This window comes from Peromyscus californicus, unplaced genomic scaffold (assembly GCF_007827085.1).
Source record: "Peromyscus californicus insignis strain IS unplaced genomic scaffold, ASM782708v3 Scaffold_21__1_contigs__length_65335640, whole genome shotgun sequence".
NCBI classification, from domain to species: Eukaryota; Metazoa; Chordata; class Mammalia; order Rodentia; family Cricetidae; genus Peromyscus; species Peromyscus californicus.
In genome coordinates, this window is record NW_026294514.1 from 19,807,735 (window position 1) to 19,825,551 (window position 17,817).

The 17,817-nt window shown below is 40.6% G+C and overlaps 1 protein-coding gene across 26 annotated transcripts in view; it reads left to right on the forward strand.

Annotated features, from left to right (window-relative positions):
• The window catches only part of Map2 (microtubule associated protein 2), a 280,848-nt gene that overhangs the window by 233,666 nt on the left and 29,365 nt on the right, over positions 1–17,817 (forward strand). For 6 of the 26 annotated variants that reach the window (XM_052749705.1, XM_052749708.1, XM_052749711.1 and 3 more), the window contains 5 exons: positions 6,255–6,491; positions 9,268–9,483; positions 11,095–14,802; positions 14,991–15,197; positions 15,375–15,509. The exons of 4 other annotated variants lie outside the window; for them this stretch is intronic. In XM_052749705.1, coding sequence (XP_052605665.1) covers positions 6,255–6,491; positions 9,268–9,483; positions 11,095–14,802; positions 14,991–15,197; positions 15,375–15,509 — 4,503 coding nt within the window. The remainder of the gene's footprint in view (positions 1–6,254; positions 6,492–9,267; positions 9,484–11,094; positions 14,803–14,990; positions 15,198–15,374; positions 15,510–17,817) is intronic. 16 more of the 26 variants (XM_052749714.1, XM_052749716.1, XM_052749717.1 and 13 more) reach the window with 9 other exon arrangements.

A 17,817-nucleotide genomic window follows, 5' to 3' on the forward strand; every position in this document is an offset into this window, starting at 1 on the left:
GATCAGGGCTGGTGTTATTTCAGATAGTCAAGAAGAAAATAAGCCCATGAATGAAAATAGAATCAGTTTCTATGTACAATCAGAAGTATAAGAAAATGGTAAGTATTACAAAAATGGAAAATATGACTATGTGGAGAAAACTGTGTGTTCAAGATGCTAGAATAACTATAAACAGTTAACTTAATGTGGAGATGTTGGACAGAAATGATATGGTCCTCTTATGACTGAAAAGAAATAACAAATATAATCCCCATGACAGTAGGAGTCAGTACTTTCTTATGGAAGTGCCAGAAATGATATATTTTACTCATGGTTATATTGCCAAGACCTTCCCCAGAGCCTGCCCCAAAGCAAAATCTCAAAAAAAAAAAAAAAATTAATGAATAGACCAGGAAGCTAATGAATGAACAGAGACTGAGAGCAGTGAACTGGAAGACCACGGCTACTTCCCTGCTGAGACCTACTACTATTCATGAATACATTTATGCACTAGCTCCACATCAACACTTCAGTTCTCATTGACAAAACAGAGGGATGCTTTGAAGAACATTCATTCAGAATGTGAGATGAGAGACACTTGATTACACGGCTTCAGCAGAGACTCAGTCCCAAGACTCAGAATATACATAAAAGCTAGCTGATCTGTGTAAGAGGAACAGCAGCAGTTTGTTTTCAGTTTTAACGCACAAAGGCCATTGTGTTCACTTTCTCCTCCATTTCCTTTTCCTTTTATCATCACTTCAGAGTTCATTTGCTATGTCAGAGATAAATAGCATCATCGTTAAATATTTATCATCTGATTCATTTCAATATTTCCTAAATATAGAAAGCTAAATTACTCAACTGCATGCTGTTAGCTCTGAGGCAGTTTTTTTTTTTTTTTTTTAGTCACAGATTTATAAGCAGTACCTTTCCTTTGCAGCAAGCTGTTTGTTAATTAAACTGTCCCCCTCCTAATCTGATACCTGAAATAACGTTAAACAAGCAACATAATACTATGAAAAAAATTGGCAACTGTAATTAGTGTGTAACAGCAATTGGCTGTTGGGTAATCTTCTTAAATGTGGTGTACAGTATCTTTTATACATCTGAAAGATTCTCTTTAGCCTTACGATTTTCCAGTCATCTGTGCCATATTTACTGAGCACCTATAGTGCCCCACAAACTTCAAATTCTGAGCGAAGGCTTGAGAACAAGACATTATCCCTGCTTTCAAAGGGCAAACTGCTTTGTGAACAAGAATGGAATAAACAGGCTTACAAATAATTCCAAGTGTGTTACCTCCGGGAAGGATAAAGACTGAAGCCTCCAGACAGAACAGCAAGGGGAGCCTTCTTTCATTGCTAGTTCCAAAATAAAAGGGAAATTATTGATAGATCACAGATGGAAAATGTGGGGCAGAGGAAACAAGATGCATAAACGCATACAGATAGATGAAAAGATGCTGTATTCTAGGGCAAGGAACCATGGCTGCCAGGTAGGGAGGAAGAGGGGAAAGATTAAGGAAATAGAGTGTAGGAGCTAGCGGGAGCCAAGGGCCTAGATTTCATTCATTTCCTACTGGATGCAGTAGGAAGCTGTGTACGACAGTTGTACTGCTCTCAGGTCATTGAAAGTGTTTCTGAGCTCCCACTTAAAACCATTAGAGTGCCCCAGAACCCTCTTAACCCAGAAAGGGCTATGATGTTGACAGAGCTGGCCCACTCCAAAAGTCTGCTCGAGGTCTGATTATTGACTCCTCTTACTCAATGGAAATTGTAGCAGAAAAGGAAGTAGATTCCTCTCATCTATCTGGAGACCCAGCTGTTCCCTTCCTTACAGAAAACACAATGCACACAGTGAAAATATGAATAAATAAGACATGGATTCACTATCATGTAAAGAATTGCCTTCCCCACATTGGTCCAGTATATTCGGGGAAGACACTAGCTCACTTCTCATTGCAAACAATTCATAGTTATTTTCAAGCCTTACTTTGTGTTTTTCATTTATTTTTTTCAAAAGAGATATTAAGGTACATAAAGATCTAACGATAGACCACCATATTTTAGTTATATGAGAAGATATATGTGTATATTTTATAAATGCTACATTATTAATTTAAATGGCACATGATAATCTCATCTTTAATGCATGAAAGATGTGATCAAAGTTCTATCAATCCTTTATCTCAAACCCCAATAAAATTAATGTTCAACAAATAACAGACTTTTAAAAAATTATTTAAAATAAAAAAGCCACTGAGAGCTACAAGAAAAAAAAAAACCTACTCAGTTTCTTAATCAAATTTTCAATGAGTTACTAAAGACCCAGCCTGGGGTACTACTGACAGCAGGTTGGCTGGGAGAGGGAAGAGGTGGGCTTCATTGCTTTGTATAAGAGATTCTTTTCCCGCCAGGACACAAACTCTTCCTCCAGCTTTGAGGGCACAGGGACAACCACAATATATGAATAGAAGAGAGTGCTTGATTTCAAGTTGAATAAATGGGCAATTCTGAGGACTCTTCCTTCTTAATTAAGACATTTTTTAAAAATGTTCTTTTCCAAAGGGAAAGTTTCCACTGAAAATAATTTGACATTCATCACTTTAAGAACATCTATGTATAGCACTCAGGAGGCAGAGCCAGGCAGATCTCTGTGAGTTCAAGGCCAGCCTGGTCTACAGAGCGAGATCCAGGACAGGCACCAAAACTACACGGAGAAACCCTGTCTCGAAAAATCAAAAAAAAAAAAGTCCATTTATTTTAATTAAACTAATATAAGTATAGACCAGAATGTGTCCTTAAATGGAGAAATATCTAGAAGAGGTTTTATTGGAAAAAAAGTTTACAAAAATTAATAAGTAGCTCACCTAGGAAGAAAACCACCGCACTGTTATAGAGGGTTTTATTAAAATGTTTCCACACCACCTCTGATTCTTCCTTGGTCTAGCCATAACACTTGTCGTTTGGACTGAGCTGTTAGAACATGGAAGCCCGTGCAAGAACAGTAGAATACTCTGAACCAGGTTAGGTTCTTCTGTCTTGTTAGGTTCATCCAGAATTCCCGGTGTTATTTTTCCAGTGTCAGAGAGACAGCCACATAGTTATTGTTCTCTGAAAGTAGTTCATCTCTATGTCATTTGGGGGTGGCAGTAACCACCTGGAAACTGAGAAATCTTTGATCAAAGCTTGCCAAGTGGAGAAAGATGATGGGGAATACTGGAAGTGGCATCAGCTGCCTTCTGCTGTGTGTCATGAGGTCACAATAATTAGTCCTTGATATCCCATGAGAGCTAGATTCTCATAAACGTGACTGCAAATTTGTTCCAAAAAGGTCTGACCAACCAAGGCTGAGTCTGGAATGACAACTCTTCCTTTTGCCCAATATAAAATTTTAAATGTGTTAATAGGAAGTTTAAATAAAAGCAAACTAGAAGAAAAATATTCCCCAGTCAAAACCAGCTAAATTTCATTCCTGAAGTCTGTAGTTATGCAAAAGAGCTATGTAAAAAGGCCAAGATTCACCAAGTCATCATATCCTTTTATATGTCACATTGTTAAATGAAGCAGATTATTTTGTGACAAAAATAGTTCCCAAAGCATGTTTACTTATAGTAGTGAATAAATGCATTCAATTGTTACCTTAAACCATGAAAGTAGCTTATAAAATGAATTCACATTTTCCCTAAGTTTCTCAACTCCAAATTCAAATGTCAAATTAAGGTAAAGAAGAAAACTTGAAACTGAGCATATATATGGAATACAACATGCAAACATATATGTAGTCATACACTGGGTCAATACAATTGTTCATCTGGTTAAGGGTACTTGCCCCCAAGCCTGACAACCTGAGTCTGATCCCCAGGATCAACATTGTAGAAGGAGAGAGCTAAGTGGTCCTCTGAATATCATATCACATGCATATCATAGCGTGCATCGCACCTGTAGGCAGTTGTGTGTGTGTGTGTGTGTGTGTGTGTGTGTGTGTGTGTGTGTGTGTGTACACACACACACACTTAAATAGGCTATTTTGTATGGTCACACATTATGCTTGGCAGTTTTATAAATGTCTTATCATTTACTTCATCCAGCAGCCCACAAAGATATTTACATGTTTTTGTCAGGGATATCATTGTTTACATTTGGATAAACGAGTCAGGTAGAATTTATATCTAAATATGAGTCTTCTAACACAGAATTCCATACTTCCCTAAAGCTATATCCTTGGGGTTTTTACTCTAGGAGTGTGAAAGTCAGTTACCTTCAGACAGGAGTTCTTTTACAAGCTACTATTCTTACATGGGTTTTTATAAAACTTCTCCCAAATACATACTCCATTCCTTATTTATTTATGTTTATATATTTATTTTTAATTACTTACCCACCCCTAGTGGGTGGTAACCAAAAGCATCTGTCATGGACATTTCCTCTCTGCAACAAATGCGACTCTAATGTCTTATCATCCCTCTTAGAGACTCCTGCACTATTTATTCACACTTGGTCACCCCCCCTCCCCCCAGCACACAACTCTCTGGCTCATCTCTGGAGCTTGCATCATAGATGATATTTGCTCACAAGTTCTGACCAGAAACTTGATGTTCTTAGAGCACACTGTCCTAGGAGTGGCCTGGACTTGTGCAGCTATCCCTTTTGAATGAAGGGACAAAGACTAAGAAGAAATGGCCTTTCTGCTTGGGCCATTAGAAGTCCCACAAATGGATCTGCCATTCCAAGATTAGAAGAGAAGTTTTCAAACTAGAAAAATGTCACTTCTTGTGAGACACTATAGATCTCTGAGCTGTTTTTATGTCTCAGCCCTTAGAACAAGGATAGCAGCAGAAGCCGAATACTTCAGAAGGCTGAAACATCACTGATATCTAGCATCTCCTCACCTCCAGCTCTCATCTCTCAATGCCCACTTTGTAATGTGATCTTCTCTGTTTCCCAGAAAACACATGTTGAAAAGCAGAGAAATACCTATCTCATTTTTACTTACTTGACAGTCCGTGAAATCGGTTGAGCAAGTTAGACATTTTATAAGTCATTTGCATGCATGAGAAGTCAGAGAGACACTGGGGAACATATGACTGACAAGGACAAACCACAAACCCAGAACTACTGTCTAATCTCTGCTGCAGAACAGACCCTGAACAGCTTATCTCCTCAGCTACTACTAAGAATAGCAAACACCATTTGAGGGTTATTCTTTCCCAGGGTATAATAACTACCATTATTATGAGAAATTTCTGTGCACCCAACCAGGAATAATTTCCATGGGACTATCAATAACTAGTGTGCTGACTAATAACTAATATGCTGAAGGGTTAAAAGCATTCTCTCCACCAAGTGTTATTTTTAATATACTCATATTTGCAAATTTATTTCCATTTGCCAGTACTTGATTATTGAAAAAAAAAGTTATGGTCTTTACATTACAGTGTGTTTGCAAAATAAGGCTAGAATACTGGTTGTTTAAAGTCTGAAAGCTGAAAGGTTAATATTGCACAGAGAGATATTATAGGTGTTGTTTCGTTGATGGTGACAAACTTTAACTTAGGTCTAGATATAAGTAATTGTGATTAGTGATTACTCGGGTAAGCTGAACAGAATTCTGAGAGACAGTGGCCGCATCGAAATTCAAATTGGGCACATCCTAAAGGTTCCTAAAGCTCATTGACTCATAGGAGAGTCCAGACGGTCCTAAGCAGACTAATCTACAATGGGAACTAAGGAACTATATTTCTTGCTGGTTGAAATCATTAACTAAAACTTAAATTAACCAAAATGTTAAGTATTTGTACATGATTGGATAATCACAGTTTCAAACAGGAGCCTTTTTTTCCCAGTCATTGAGCAGACATGGTACCCTGACAACGTTTCTCTTTCTTAATTTCTAATTGGAATTTCTTTGAAAGAATGCATTTGTTTTGTGATGTTTTGTTTCTGTTCCAATATTTCCTTGGTTATTCTGAATTCCTGGAGAAGAATGCACAGATAATTTCCATTTCGCAGCATGGGTGTCGATTTCTTTTTTATTCTTTTAGATCAATAGCATAATTTCCTAAAGAGTAGTTTAAATTAAGTACCCAGAAAAGCATGCACCATCCACTGCCTCCATCCTCCATCAGCCCAGTTTGTCTCAGTCCCTTCCATCCTGCTGTGCTGCTTTGGTGACCCTTCATGTCCTCCTGCAGGCGTCTGTCTCGTCTGTCTGATCTCACGTCGGTCTTGTCCAGTTCTCCCTGCAGTTTCATCCTGTGTGTCTGTTTGTAGATGCAGGGGCTGAGGACCAAGTGGGTCCCCTCCACAGGTTCCCCAGCCATGAACCTGCCACCAGCGGGGAGAGGCGTAGGCTTCTAGCCCCCTCCATCTCGGTGTCTGTGCCTGATGATGAGCCTTACAGTTCGGATGAGGAGTACTATGAGCATCCTTTGTTCCGCTCAGAGTGGACTGGTGTGCTCCCCAGTGTCACAGCCCAGGGCGCAGAGGCCCACTTAGGCCAGCAGAAAGGTGAACAGGAGCATGGTGCCCTTCTGCTCCTCCTCCCCACCTGCAGCTCTGTCCACCATGCATCACGTTCAGTGTGCTTTTGTGTGGGCGGTGGGTGGGCACGAGCTTGTTTTGTCCACATGACAGCGAAGTCCCTACACAAGGAGTTTCCCACTGAAATGCCTCAAAATTTATATGAAAGAAATGTGTTACATGAAACAAATGAGCATTTATTTTTATTCTTTTTTTTTTTTACATTATTTCCTATGGGGTGGGAAAGGAGAAGAAAAAGGGACAAGAAATAATTGAATTAAAGTATGACTCCTTTTTGTTCTTTGTCAATAAATTATTCAGTGAGAACATACTATTTACCTAAACTGAAGAAGACGACCCTTAAAATTGTTTTCCTCCTTCGATGTGGACTATTCTTAGGGCCAGCCTTAAACGGAAGTCACCTTTTTACAACTGTATTCCTATGCATGTTCTTTAAAAAAAAAAAAATAGAATAAAGAACCCACTTAGAAGAAAATAAATGTTATGGGGTGAATTTATGACTCCACATCAAGAAATGCGAAACGGTGGGGAGTTCTTAGGTGGCTGTTCTCACCTCACCTCAGCAGAGCTGCGGGGGAGTGAAGATTGTGAGTCGGAGCCTCCATCCCATAAAGCTGAGCCACCTATGTGTCATGGACTCTCATGAGAGTGAAATTCAGGGGGTGATGGGCTGCTATTAACCTCCGATTTTAACTAGGGATTTTTGTGAAGAAGAATGTGTAGCTAAAATATTCTGCTTAGACAGGAGTATTTTCGGGTGAGGATGGTGGCTTGCTGTGTGCAGAGGAGCTCCTTTTCCTGTGGGACACTGTGTCATGGGAAAGACACAAGGACGGACATTTCCAAGGCAGCTAGGAGTCAGCTCACAGACTGCCAGCCACAACCAGGACAGTAAGGTTCTCCCAAAGTCATTTTGAAAATCAAAGACCTCCAACAGCTGACACACCGAGAAATATACCCAGCATTAAAAAAGACGAAGTACTTTTAAAACAGTGTGAACTTCAAGCGATTAAATTATATGAGAGATTTTTAATTAAGAGATAGGTACAGGCCGGGCGGTGGTGGCACACGCTTTTAATCCCAGCACTCGGGAGGCAGAACCAGGCGGATCTCTGTGAGTTTGAGGCCAGCCTGGGCTACAGAGTGAGTTCCAGGAAAGGCTCCAAAGCTACACAGAGAAGCCCTGTCTTGAGAAAAAAAAAGAAAAAAAAAGAAGAGGAAGAAGAAGAAGTAGGTACAGTGGACACAAGAATACTTAATTCAAAATTTGAAAATTAAAGGTCAAAATATTATGTGGATCTGAAAACTTGTAAATTAACTTGGTTAGACTTCAACTAATAAGCAGGCCTTGGTGAAGTTAGATACATTTAAAGTTTTTTTTTAACTTTAGAATCAAAATGCATGCATTATAAAAAAATTCTGAATGATAAGGAAGACTTGAAATTTTTAAAATATCCCTTACAAAATTAAATTACAGGCACAAAAATGTCTGCATGGTAAATGTGGAAAGATAGACGAGGGAGTTCTGCCACCCTCCAGGGTGTTAATATTTCTTAAAAAAGAAAATTCCTTCCTTTTCCACCTGTAATCTTTCCCATGGAGCCTTTCGCACAATGTCCAATTGTTTCATGGAAATATCATTTGAATCTTCCCACTGTGGACTTCTAAAACAGCTAATGTAGTTTCCTTCAACTTATTAAAGGGTAGAATGGAGTCATTTATTTTTGTGGACACTTGAAGTGTAAAGGAGAAGAAAAAAATGAACAAAATAATTCATGGCCTTGAGAAGCTTGATGTTTGCATTTAAAGGCTGACATTGTTTCCATTTATACCTTTGGGGGGGATATTTTGGGGAGTCTGAATGCCACTCAGTCATCTTTCCTTAGTGATTTTATTTTGAATTGCATAGTAAGATTATATTGCCAATATAATAATCTTTTTTTTCTTTTTCTTGGTGTCAAAAAGAACTATACATGAAGTGTTGGTGATTAAATAGCACTAACACTTGTATTCAAGGGAAAAAAACACTTTTATAAATGATAAAGTTTTAACGTTAAAAAGTATTTTATGATCAATCTTACTTTTCCTTGCGTATCACGTAATTCAATGGAGGCAACATAAATTGACCTTTAGCCCTTTTTCAGAAACACTGTATTTAGAGTGCTCTGATGGATGTTCTGATAAAACTCTTAAGCAATTGAGTAGGTAGTCTATTTTATTCCTAAAATTGTCTTGCAAAGATTGCACATTTTAAATAAAGCAATCAGGGATTCTTGTATAGGGACTTCCTGCATTGGAGAAAACACATGTCTAACCAATTAGAAGGCTTTTTTTTTTTTTCAGCACACCAGTACATCTGTCTTCTCACCATCTGCTGGGGCAGCACCATCTCTAATTTCTAACAATCCTTCCCACGTGCTCATCTTTACTGCCGTTCCCACTAAGAGTGATCAATCCATAAAACCCTTTCAGCTCTCAATTTTTAAAATGAATAGCAAGTCTTTCAGTTAGAGTTTTCAAAGGCATTTCTATCAGTATATTATACATCATAATTTTCCAGTGAGTACATAATGTGTCTGTCATTCAGTTATTAATTCGCTCATCCAGATGGAAAAGGAAAATATACCTGATGCCCTGGAGAGGTCATCCAAACAGAGCTGAAAGTGTTCCATGAGTAATATTTCTGTCCTTCCGTGGTGTATTGTTCTGTGGTCGTGATGTCAACATCTTTTTCATCCCCAAGAAGAAGAAACGCTAGAGGGTGTGATGACTGAGGGAATGAAACCTGCTGCCCTTCCCGGAAAAGAGCACGGGGCTGCTAAGTCCTCAGACCACCTCCAGGGCCTCAGTGAGGGCCAAGTGGAATCTAGTGCAGAGGCGCAGATAGTTCCAGAAGACAGTGTAAAAGAGGTCCCGGAGGTGGCTCCAGATGTAAAAATCCCTTCCTCTCTCAAGGAAGGTGTGTGTCTGTCGGGATGTGCATGCGTGCCGCAAATGTGCTGCCATGGATTTCACCAAGCGAATGCCTTTCCAACGCTGGTCCACCGCTGGGTCTCCTCCTGGTCCTAAGACACCATTTCAGGCTTCGCGAGCAGAGACTGTGGCTTGTGCAGATGCTGTGAGAGCTTGGGCGTCCCTGGCTGCAGCTGGTTGTCCTTTGCCATGATACAATACGCTTTGCCGCAGGCTAATGACGCTGTGTGAACTCTCTTGGTTTTACCCCCTCCCTCCTCATCGCCAGTGTTTGCCAGTCACATTGCTAATACATGTATATTTTTGTTTTTTATGTTTTGGGACAGCAATCCATATGCTTTTTTCTTTTCAAACCCTAGAGCTGGGTTTTAGCACATACAGGCTTCAGTGATAGAATCGCTTTTGTTTGCAGCCGCAGAGTGCTACGTGTTTAATGCTTCAACAAATACTTGGTTTGGTTTCCTTCAGAGACCCTGTCGGTGCTTCTCTTGTTGTCTCTCCAGGGCAGCCAACCCCTTTATCATGCCTGTATCGCTTGAGTTTTCATCCGTCCAGCTTTCATTACGAGCCTAACGACTTCATTGCTCTCATTACAACAGGACACACAATTCTATCAGGTCATGATAACCCATCTTCAAGAGATGGCTGAATTTTTATGAGTCACTGCCAAATCCTTTTCAGATAGCTACGCTTAGCTCTAGTGACCACAGGAAATCATTTAAAAGAGACACTTGGGTTGGCATACAAATAAAACCAAGACCATGTCATTTATCTGATGTCAAGTATGTCTGAGGCCAATACTGGACAACGTTTTGCCAGCTAGCCAGGTCCAGGGAATGAAGTCAGGACCCTGGGGTAAAAGATATTGTAATAGTTAACTCATTTGAAAAATGTCTTGCTCTTGCGACTTCCCATTGTTATAATTCAGAAGCCGTGACTGCAAATTAAAATTTTAGATTAAGTACAAACTAGCTCATCAGCTCTTAGGTCATGTATATAAAATTGGCAGCAGATGTTGACTTTAATCTCAGCTGTCTTCTCAGACTTTATGCCAGTAACTTTTAGTATCCCCATATGGGTCCTCACAATTTTTTATCAAGTTACCTGGAACTGCTAATACTTGAAGAGTCATTATGTATTTCTTGGCATCTGCCCCATGGCCTGCCAGCTTATTTTCAAGTGAGAAAATTCAAAATACTCAGTAAACATCCTTCATATACATGTTCTTGTACCCTGTTACCTAGTTCCTTGATGCGGATTAATTTCAATAGAAAAAAGACGACTTTTCTTTTTCATTCTAATACACACCATATAGTGTGTAGAAGAGACCAAATAAACAAAAAGAATACGTAGTCTGAGGCATACTCTTCTTGTAACATGTACAAAATTCATTAGGAACAGGACTTCACTCAGTACTAGTACATACAGAGTCCAGTCCTGACATTCCATGCTCATTTTTCAGTGGGCAGCATGCTTGCATGGTCCACAGCTTCCCTTTTACCCTCCCATTCATTTCCTATTTGTAAGTATGATTTTAAGCTTACTGCCGGAAAGCTGTTGCCTATTGTTTGTTTAAAAATCAACCCAATTACTTCAGATTTACTTACAGCCTCGAAGATGGAATTCCCAGAGCAGCAGAAATTGACTTCCCCTTTCGCTGAGCCTTTAGACAAGGGAGAAAAGGAGTTGGAGATGCAAAGTAAGCCTGGTGAAGACTTTGAACATGCTGCCTTAGTTCCTCAGCCAGAGACAACTGTAACTCCCCAAGATAAAAAGGATCTCCAAGGCACGGAAGGAGAAAAGTCGCCTTTTGCGCACACTTTTGGTACCAACCTGGAAGACATAAAACAGAACATAGAACCAAGCATAGCAGTGCCTAGCATTGGCCTCTCTGCAGAGCCTCTGACTCCAAAAGAGCAGAAGGACTGGTTCATTGAAATGCCAATGGAATCAAAGAAGGATGAATGGGGTTTAGCTGCCCCAATATCTCCTGGTCCCTTGACACCCATGAGGGAAAAAGATGTGCTGGAGGATATCCCAAGATGGGAAGGGAAGCAGTTTGATTCTCCCATGCCAAGCCCCTTTCATGGTGGAAGCTTCACTCTTCCTTTAGATACTATAAAGAATGAAAGAGTCACAGAAGAACCACAACCCTTGGCTCCTTTTTTCTTCCAAGCAGCTGACAAAACATCTCTGCAGGACACCAGTGGCCTAGCTACTGCCAAAGATAGTTCTGAAGATGAGAAGCCACAGAAAGATAAAGCAGACAATGTGGTAGATGTCCCAGTCTCAGAAGCTGCCACCATACCCAAAGATGCTCATGGTCCAGTTGTGGAAGGTTATGTCACAGAAAGTGTTTCAGGGGAAGAAAAGGGTGCCACAAATCAAGAGAAAAAAGAAACTTGGACACCCAGCAAACAAGAACCTACAATCACTGAAAGTGAACCACAGACAAAGCTTGAGGAGAAATTATTGGTCTCCATCGAAGAAGCTGTGGCAAAAGATCACGGACCCTCCAAACTGAGAGATGATGAAACAGCTGTCATTCAGCCCTCCACCGAGCATTCTTTCTCCAAAGAAGAACAGAAAGGCCAAGAGCACATGACCGATGAGTTAAAACAGGGCTCCTTCCCTATAAGTCTCGAACAAGCATTTTTAGATCCAGCCATGACCTCTGAGACCTTGGGAAAAATTACATCTGAGCCAGAGGCAGTAAGTGAAATGAGAGAAAGCCGGGGGCTTTTTGAGGAGACTGTAGCTGGCAAAGATAAGTTTGAAGGAGTCGGGGCCGCAACAGTAGCTGAGGTTGGCATGCCATTTTATGAAGATAAATCAGGAATGTCCAAGTACTTTGAAACATCTGCATTGAAAGAAGATGTGACAAAAAGTCAACAATTGGGCAATGATTACTATGAACTGAGTGATTCAAGAGGCAGTGCCCAGGAGTCCCTTGATACTGTATCTCCCAAGCATGGTGAAAAGGAAAAAGAATCCCAGCCCAGTGCTCCAGCACAAGAAGCAGGTTATAGCACACTTGCCCAGCGTTATCCATCTGAGTTACCTGAAGAACCAAGTTCTCCTCAAGAAAGAATGTTCACTATTGACCCAAAAGTTTACGGGGAGAAAAGGGACCTTCACAGTAAGAATAAAGATGATTTGACACTTAGTCGAAGTTTAGGGCTTGGCGGTAGGTCTGCAATAGAACAAAGAAGCATGTCCATCAACTTGCCTATGTCTTGCCTCGATTCCATTGCCCTTGGGTTTAACTTCGGCCGGGGCCATGATCTTTCCCCTCTGGCTTCCGATATTCTAACTAACACTAGCGGAAGCATGGATGAAGGAGATGATTATCTTCCCCCCACCACACCTGCCGTGGAGAAAGCCCCTTGCTTTCCGATAGAAAGCAAAGAGGAGGAAGAAAAGGCAGAGGAAGCAAAAGTGACTGGAGAGCAAACTATTCAAATTGAGACATCCTCTGAGACACCCTTCCCAGCCAAAGAGTATTACAAAAATGGTACCGTCATGGCCCCTGACCTGCCCGAGATGCTTGATCTGGCAGGAACCAGGTCCAGATTAGCTTCTGTGAGTGCAGATGCTGAGGTTGCCAGGAGGAAATCGGTCCCATCAGAGGCTGTGGTTGCAGAGAGTAGTACCGGTTTGCCACCTGTCACTGATGAAAACCAAGTCACTGCAAAACCAGACAGTCAACTGGAAGACATGGGATACTGTGTGTTCAATAAATACACAGTCCCTCTCCCATCTCCAGTTCAAGACAGTGAGAATTTGTCGGGAGAGAGTGGTTCGTTTTATGAAGGAACCGATGACAAAGTCCGCAGAGATTTGGCCACAGACCTTTCACTGATTGAAGTAAAACTTGCTGCCGCTGGAAGAGTCAAAGATGAGTTCACTGCTGAGAAAGAGGCATCTCCACCCACTTCGGCTGACAAATCAGGACTGAGTAGGGAGCTTGACCATGACAGGAAAGCTAATGACAAACTGGATACTGTCCTAGAAAAGAGTGAAGAGCATGTTGAATCAAAAGAACATGCCAAGGAGATGGACGAGGCTGGTGAGAAAGTGGAGCTCTTTGGGTTAGGTGTAACCTATGAGCCAGTCTCCACCAAAGAACTGACAACAGCTGAAGATGCATCACCTGAGAAAGCAGCAGAAGGTCTCAGTTCAGTGCCCGAGGTAGCTGAGGTAGAACCAACCACAAAGGCCGATCACGGGCTTGATTTTGCTGTGAAGAAAGCTGAGCCGGGTCAGCTAGAAATCAAAGTCAGTGACTTTGGACAGATGGCTTCAGGGATGAATGTAGATGCTGGGAAAGCCACAGAGCTCAAGTTTGAGGTTTCTCAGGAGCTGACCCTCTCATCCAAAGGACCTCAAGAAGAGGATTCCTTCATTGGTGTTGAGTCTGGCCACATGAAAGAAGGTGTAAAAGTCAATGAAATAGAAGTCAAAGAGAAGGTGGCAAAGCCCGACCTGGTGCATCAGGAGGCTGTGGACAAAGAAGAGTCCTATGAGTCTAGCGGTGAGCATGAGAGCCTCACGATGGAGTCCCTGAAGCCTGATGAGGGCAAGAAGGAAACCTCTCCAGAGTCATCTCTGATTCAAGATGAAGTTGCCCTCAAACTGTCTGTGGAAATCCCTTGCCCACCTCCTGTTTCAGAGGCTGACTTGTCCACTGATGAGAAAGCTGAGGTCCAAATGGAATTTATTCAGCTGCCCAAGGAAGAAAGCACAGAGACTCCAGATATACCCGCCATACCTTCTGATGTCACCCAGCCACAGCCTGAGGCAATTGTGTCTGAACCAGCAGAGGTCCAAAGTGAGGAAGAGATAGAAGCTGGGGGAGAATATGACAAACTGCTCTTCCGCTCAGACACCCTTCAGATTACTGACCTGGTTGCCCCGGGAAGTAGGGAGGAATTTGTGGAAACCTGCCCGGGTGAGCACAAAGGTGTAATTGAGTCTGTGGTGACCATCGAGGATGACTTCATCACTGTAGTGCAAACCACAACCGATGGAGGGGAGTCGGGGTCCCACAGTGTGCGCTTTGCAGCTCTGGCTCAGCCTGAGGACGAAAGGAGACCGTGCCCTCACGAGGAAGAGCTTGAAGTAGAGATGGCAGCAGAAGCCCAGGCAGAACCCAAGGATGGCTCTCCAGATGCCCCAGCTACCCCTGAGAGAGAAGAGGTTGCATTCTCAGAATATAAAACAGAAACCTACGATGATTACAAAGACGAGACCACCATTGATGACTCCATCATGGATGCTGACAGCCTGTGGGTGGACACTCAAGGTGTGCTTCTTTTTTCAATCTTTTCCCAAAATAAAACCCAGTAGCCTAGTGGGGAATTTGTTTTTCTCCTTAAACATTAAAAACAGGTCTCTATTTATATTACATTGTGTTAAGTATATGAAGGCTTTTGTGCATCTGTCACTAATGTTCTCACTGTTCTTGTTGCCGTGGTTTGCTTTGATCCACAGATGATGATAGAAGCATCATGACAGAACAGTTAGAAACTATTCCTAAAGAGGAGAAAGCTGAGAAGGAAGCTCGGAGACCATCTCTCGAGAAACATAGAAAAGAAAAACCCTTTAAAACCGGGAGAGGCAGAATTTCCACCCCTGAAAGAAAAGTAGCTAAAAAGGAACCTAGCACGGTCTCCAGGGATGAAGTGAGAAGGAAAAAAGGTTCATTTCACAATCGCTTCTTTTCAAATGTGTTTTTTTTTTTAATTAATTTCTTATTACTCTGCTGAAAAAGCAACTGCCTTACTGGTTACTTATTAAAAAAAAATTGTTCATTTTTTTGTTCCAAGTGTATTTTCTTTCCTGATGGTATGCTGTTTTGTGTTTTCTTATTCATAGCAGTTTATAAGAAGGCTGAACTTGCTAAAAAAACAGAAGTTCAGGCCCACTCTCCTTCCAGGAAATTCATTTTAAAACCTGCTATCAAATACACTAGACCAACTCATCTCTCCTGTGTTAAGCGGAAAACCACAGGTGACTCTTTGATTCTGCAATGTGGCTGGCAAACATAGATGTGTATTTTATTTTAATCTCATTACTGTAGAAGCTTCTCCATTTTGTTTTACTTCCAAATCTCAGCAATCATGAACAATTTCGCTATTAAGTGTCTTGTATCATTATTCTTTTTTTTTTTTCCCTCCCTGCAGAAGAGGTCATGACCATCTGTTTCTTTGTCATGCTCAGACATAACAGTGCGTGATTGTATCTTGGCATTGTACTCTAGTGTCACGTTCTGGGGATTCCTATTTTCATTCTGTGTGTTTGGTTAGACGATGGCGATGAATTTAACCGTGGTATGCATTCTCATTATTTTGCTTATTTATCTCCTCCATGCTTAAATCCATGTATATTTGTCCTATTTTCTCTATTGTTACTGCCAAATCTGTTACTGGTGTTGACTTTACTGAGACAATGTATAATGACTTAAGACATTGGAAATGAAAAACCTCCTGGAGTAATACTAATTTTCAAGATTATTTTGCTTTAGATGAAAAAAAAGAGACGAAGAAAGAAAGAAAAGAAAAAGAAAGAAAGAAAGAAAGAAAGAAAGAAAGAGAAAGGAAATGATGTCTATCCCATCAGATTGTATTCTTCAAGTCCAAAATGAACACCTTTTCAACCTCCTGTACTTCGTCTTTGGGATTTTCTTAAAGTTTTTGATCCAAACTGTCAAATGTTCTAATATAATTCTATGTGCAGAATTCTTAGTTAAAACTCCAGTCCCTTGAAAGTTAATTAAATTAGAAATAAACATGTTTCCTACAATCTCAGCACTGGGGAGACAGAGGTAGATGGCTCTAGACCTTCTATATGAGACCAGCCTGGGCTACATCTAGAGACCTTAATATAAGAGAGAGGGGAGAGAGATCTCTGTTTTGTCACCTATTTATCCCTGTCTCTCCCAAATATACACATCTATGAGCTTGAAAGTCTAGTAGAACAAAAGAATGAAGCATGGTAGAGATCATCATAAAGGGATCTTTCGAGATGGCGTTATTGTTACAAACACTCACTGCTCTTACAGAAGACCTGGGTTTGGTTCCCAGCCCCCAAACGGCAGTTCACAACCGTCTATAACTCCAATTCCAGAGGATTCAACCCCATCTTCTGGCCTCTGTGGGCACTGCACACATGTACTACACTTACATGCAGACAATACACCCATGCACATAAAATAAAAATCCTTTTTTATAAAAATAAAATAAAATAAAAATCTATACAACTCTCTACAATACATTTTTATTCTGAAAATTCACTGTAGAGTAGCAGGGTATTCATTTTGTGTGCCTAATTATGCTCTGATAATCTTAATTTTGTATTTTCTTAGTATCTATGTGGATATGCTTGCAGTCTACAAAATATCAGGAAGAAATGTTCTCCTTTCCATTATACATTACAAGTAGCTTAATATAATAGGTCACTTAAAGATTAGGATTGACAGCATTAATGTAATGGGTCACTTCCATGATGAGGAGTTCACCTAACTGAAAAAAAGATGAGAGTCATTGATCTTCTGGAACGACCACCAAAAGTCACTAGTATTTTTGTTTGATAGATTTAGGGCTTGGGTTTTGGGGTTCTGGGGTTTTTGAGACAAGGTAATTGTATGTAGCCCAGATCAGCCTCGAATGCATGATCCTCATGCTTTAGTCTCCCTAATGTTTGGATTGCAAGCGTGCAACACCATGCCTGGCCAAAGTTCCAAGTAGTGTGTGTTTCTGTCCTACATATAGGAACCATATGGTGTGATTTATGTAAGAACAATACCCAAGCCAGGATTTGAATTTGGAAGGCTCTTCTGTACACAAATATTGAGAAAGGGTCAGGGTACGGAGCACTTCAGAATTAGAAGTTAGGAGTTAGCATACCATCTCCACATCTTGTATCTTGATTAGCTGATTCTATCAAATTTTTAGAAATTTTATTTTACTCAGACAAATAATCTCTTTAAGAAATCCTGTATTCTGCCTGGAAAGCTAAAACTGCTGTCAGAATTGTGGTAATTAAGAAGAACTATAAAACAGTTTGTAAATAGTTTGTGTGACATGCCTACATGTCAGTGGCCCTCCCTCCACCTCCCTCCTTATATTTATTCTATAAAGGAAATTTAAATTTGGAGACTAGCTAGGGCCTCCCCTTGTTGAAGTCAAATACCAAAAGACCCAGCAGGAAGCCTATACACAATGTAGGGATTATTGAATTAAAACAAACTACATATATGTGCTAGAGGAATTTTAGATATATCATGGTAGTGGATGACATCATTTTCACTGCTTCTTGA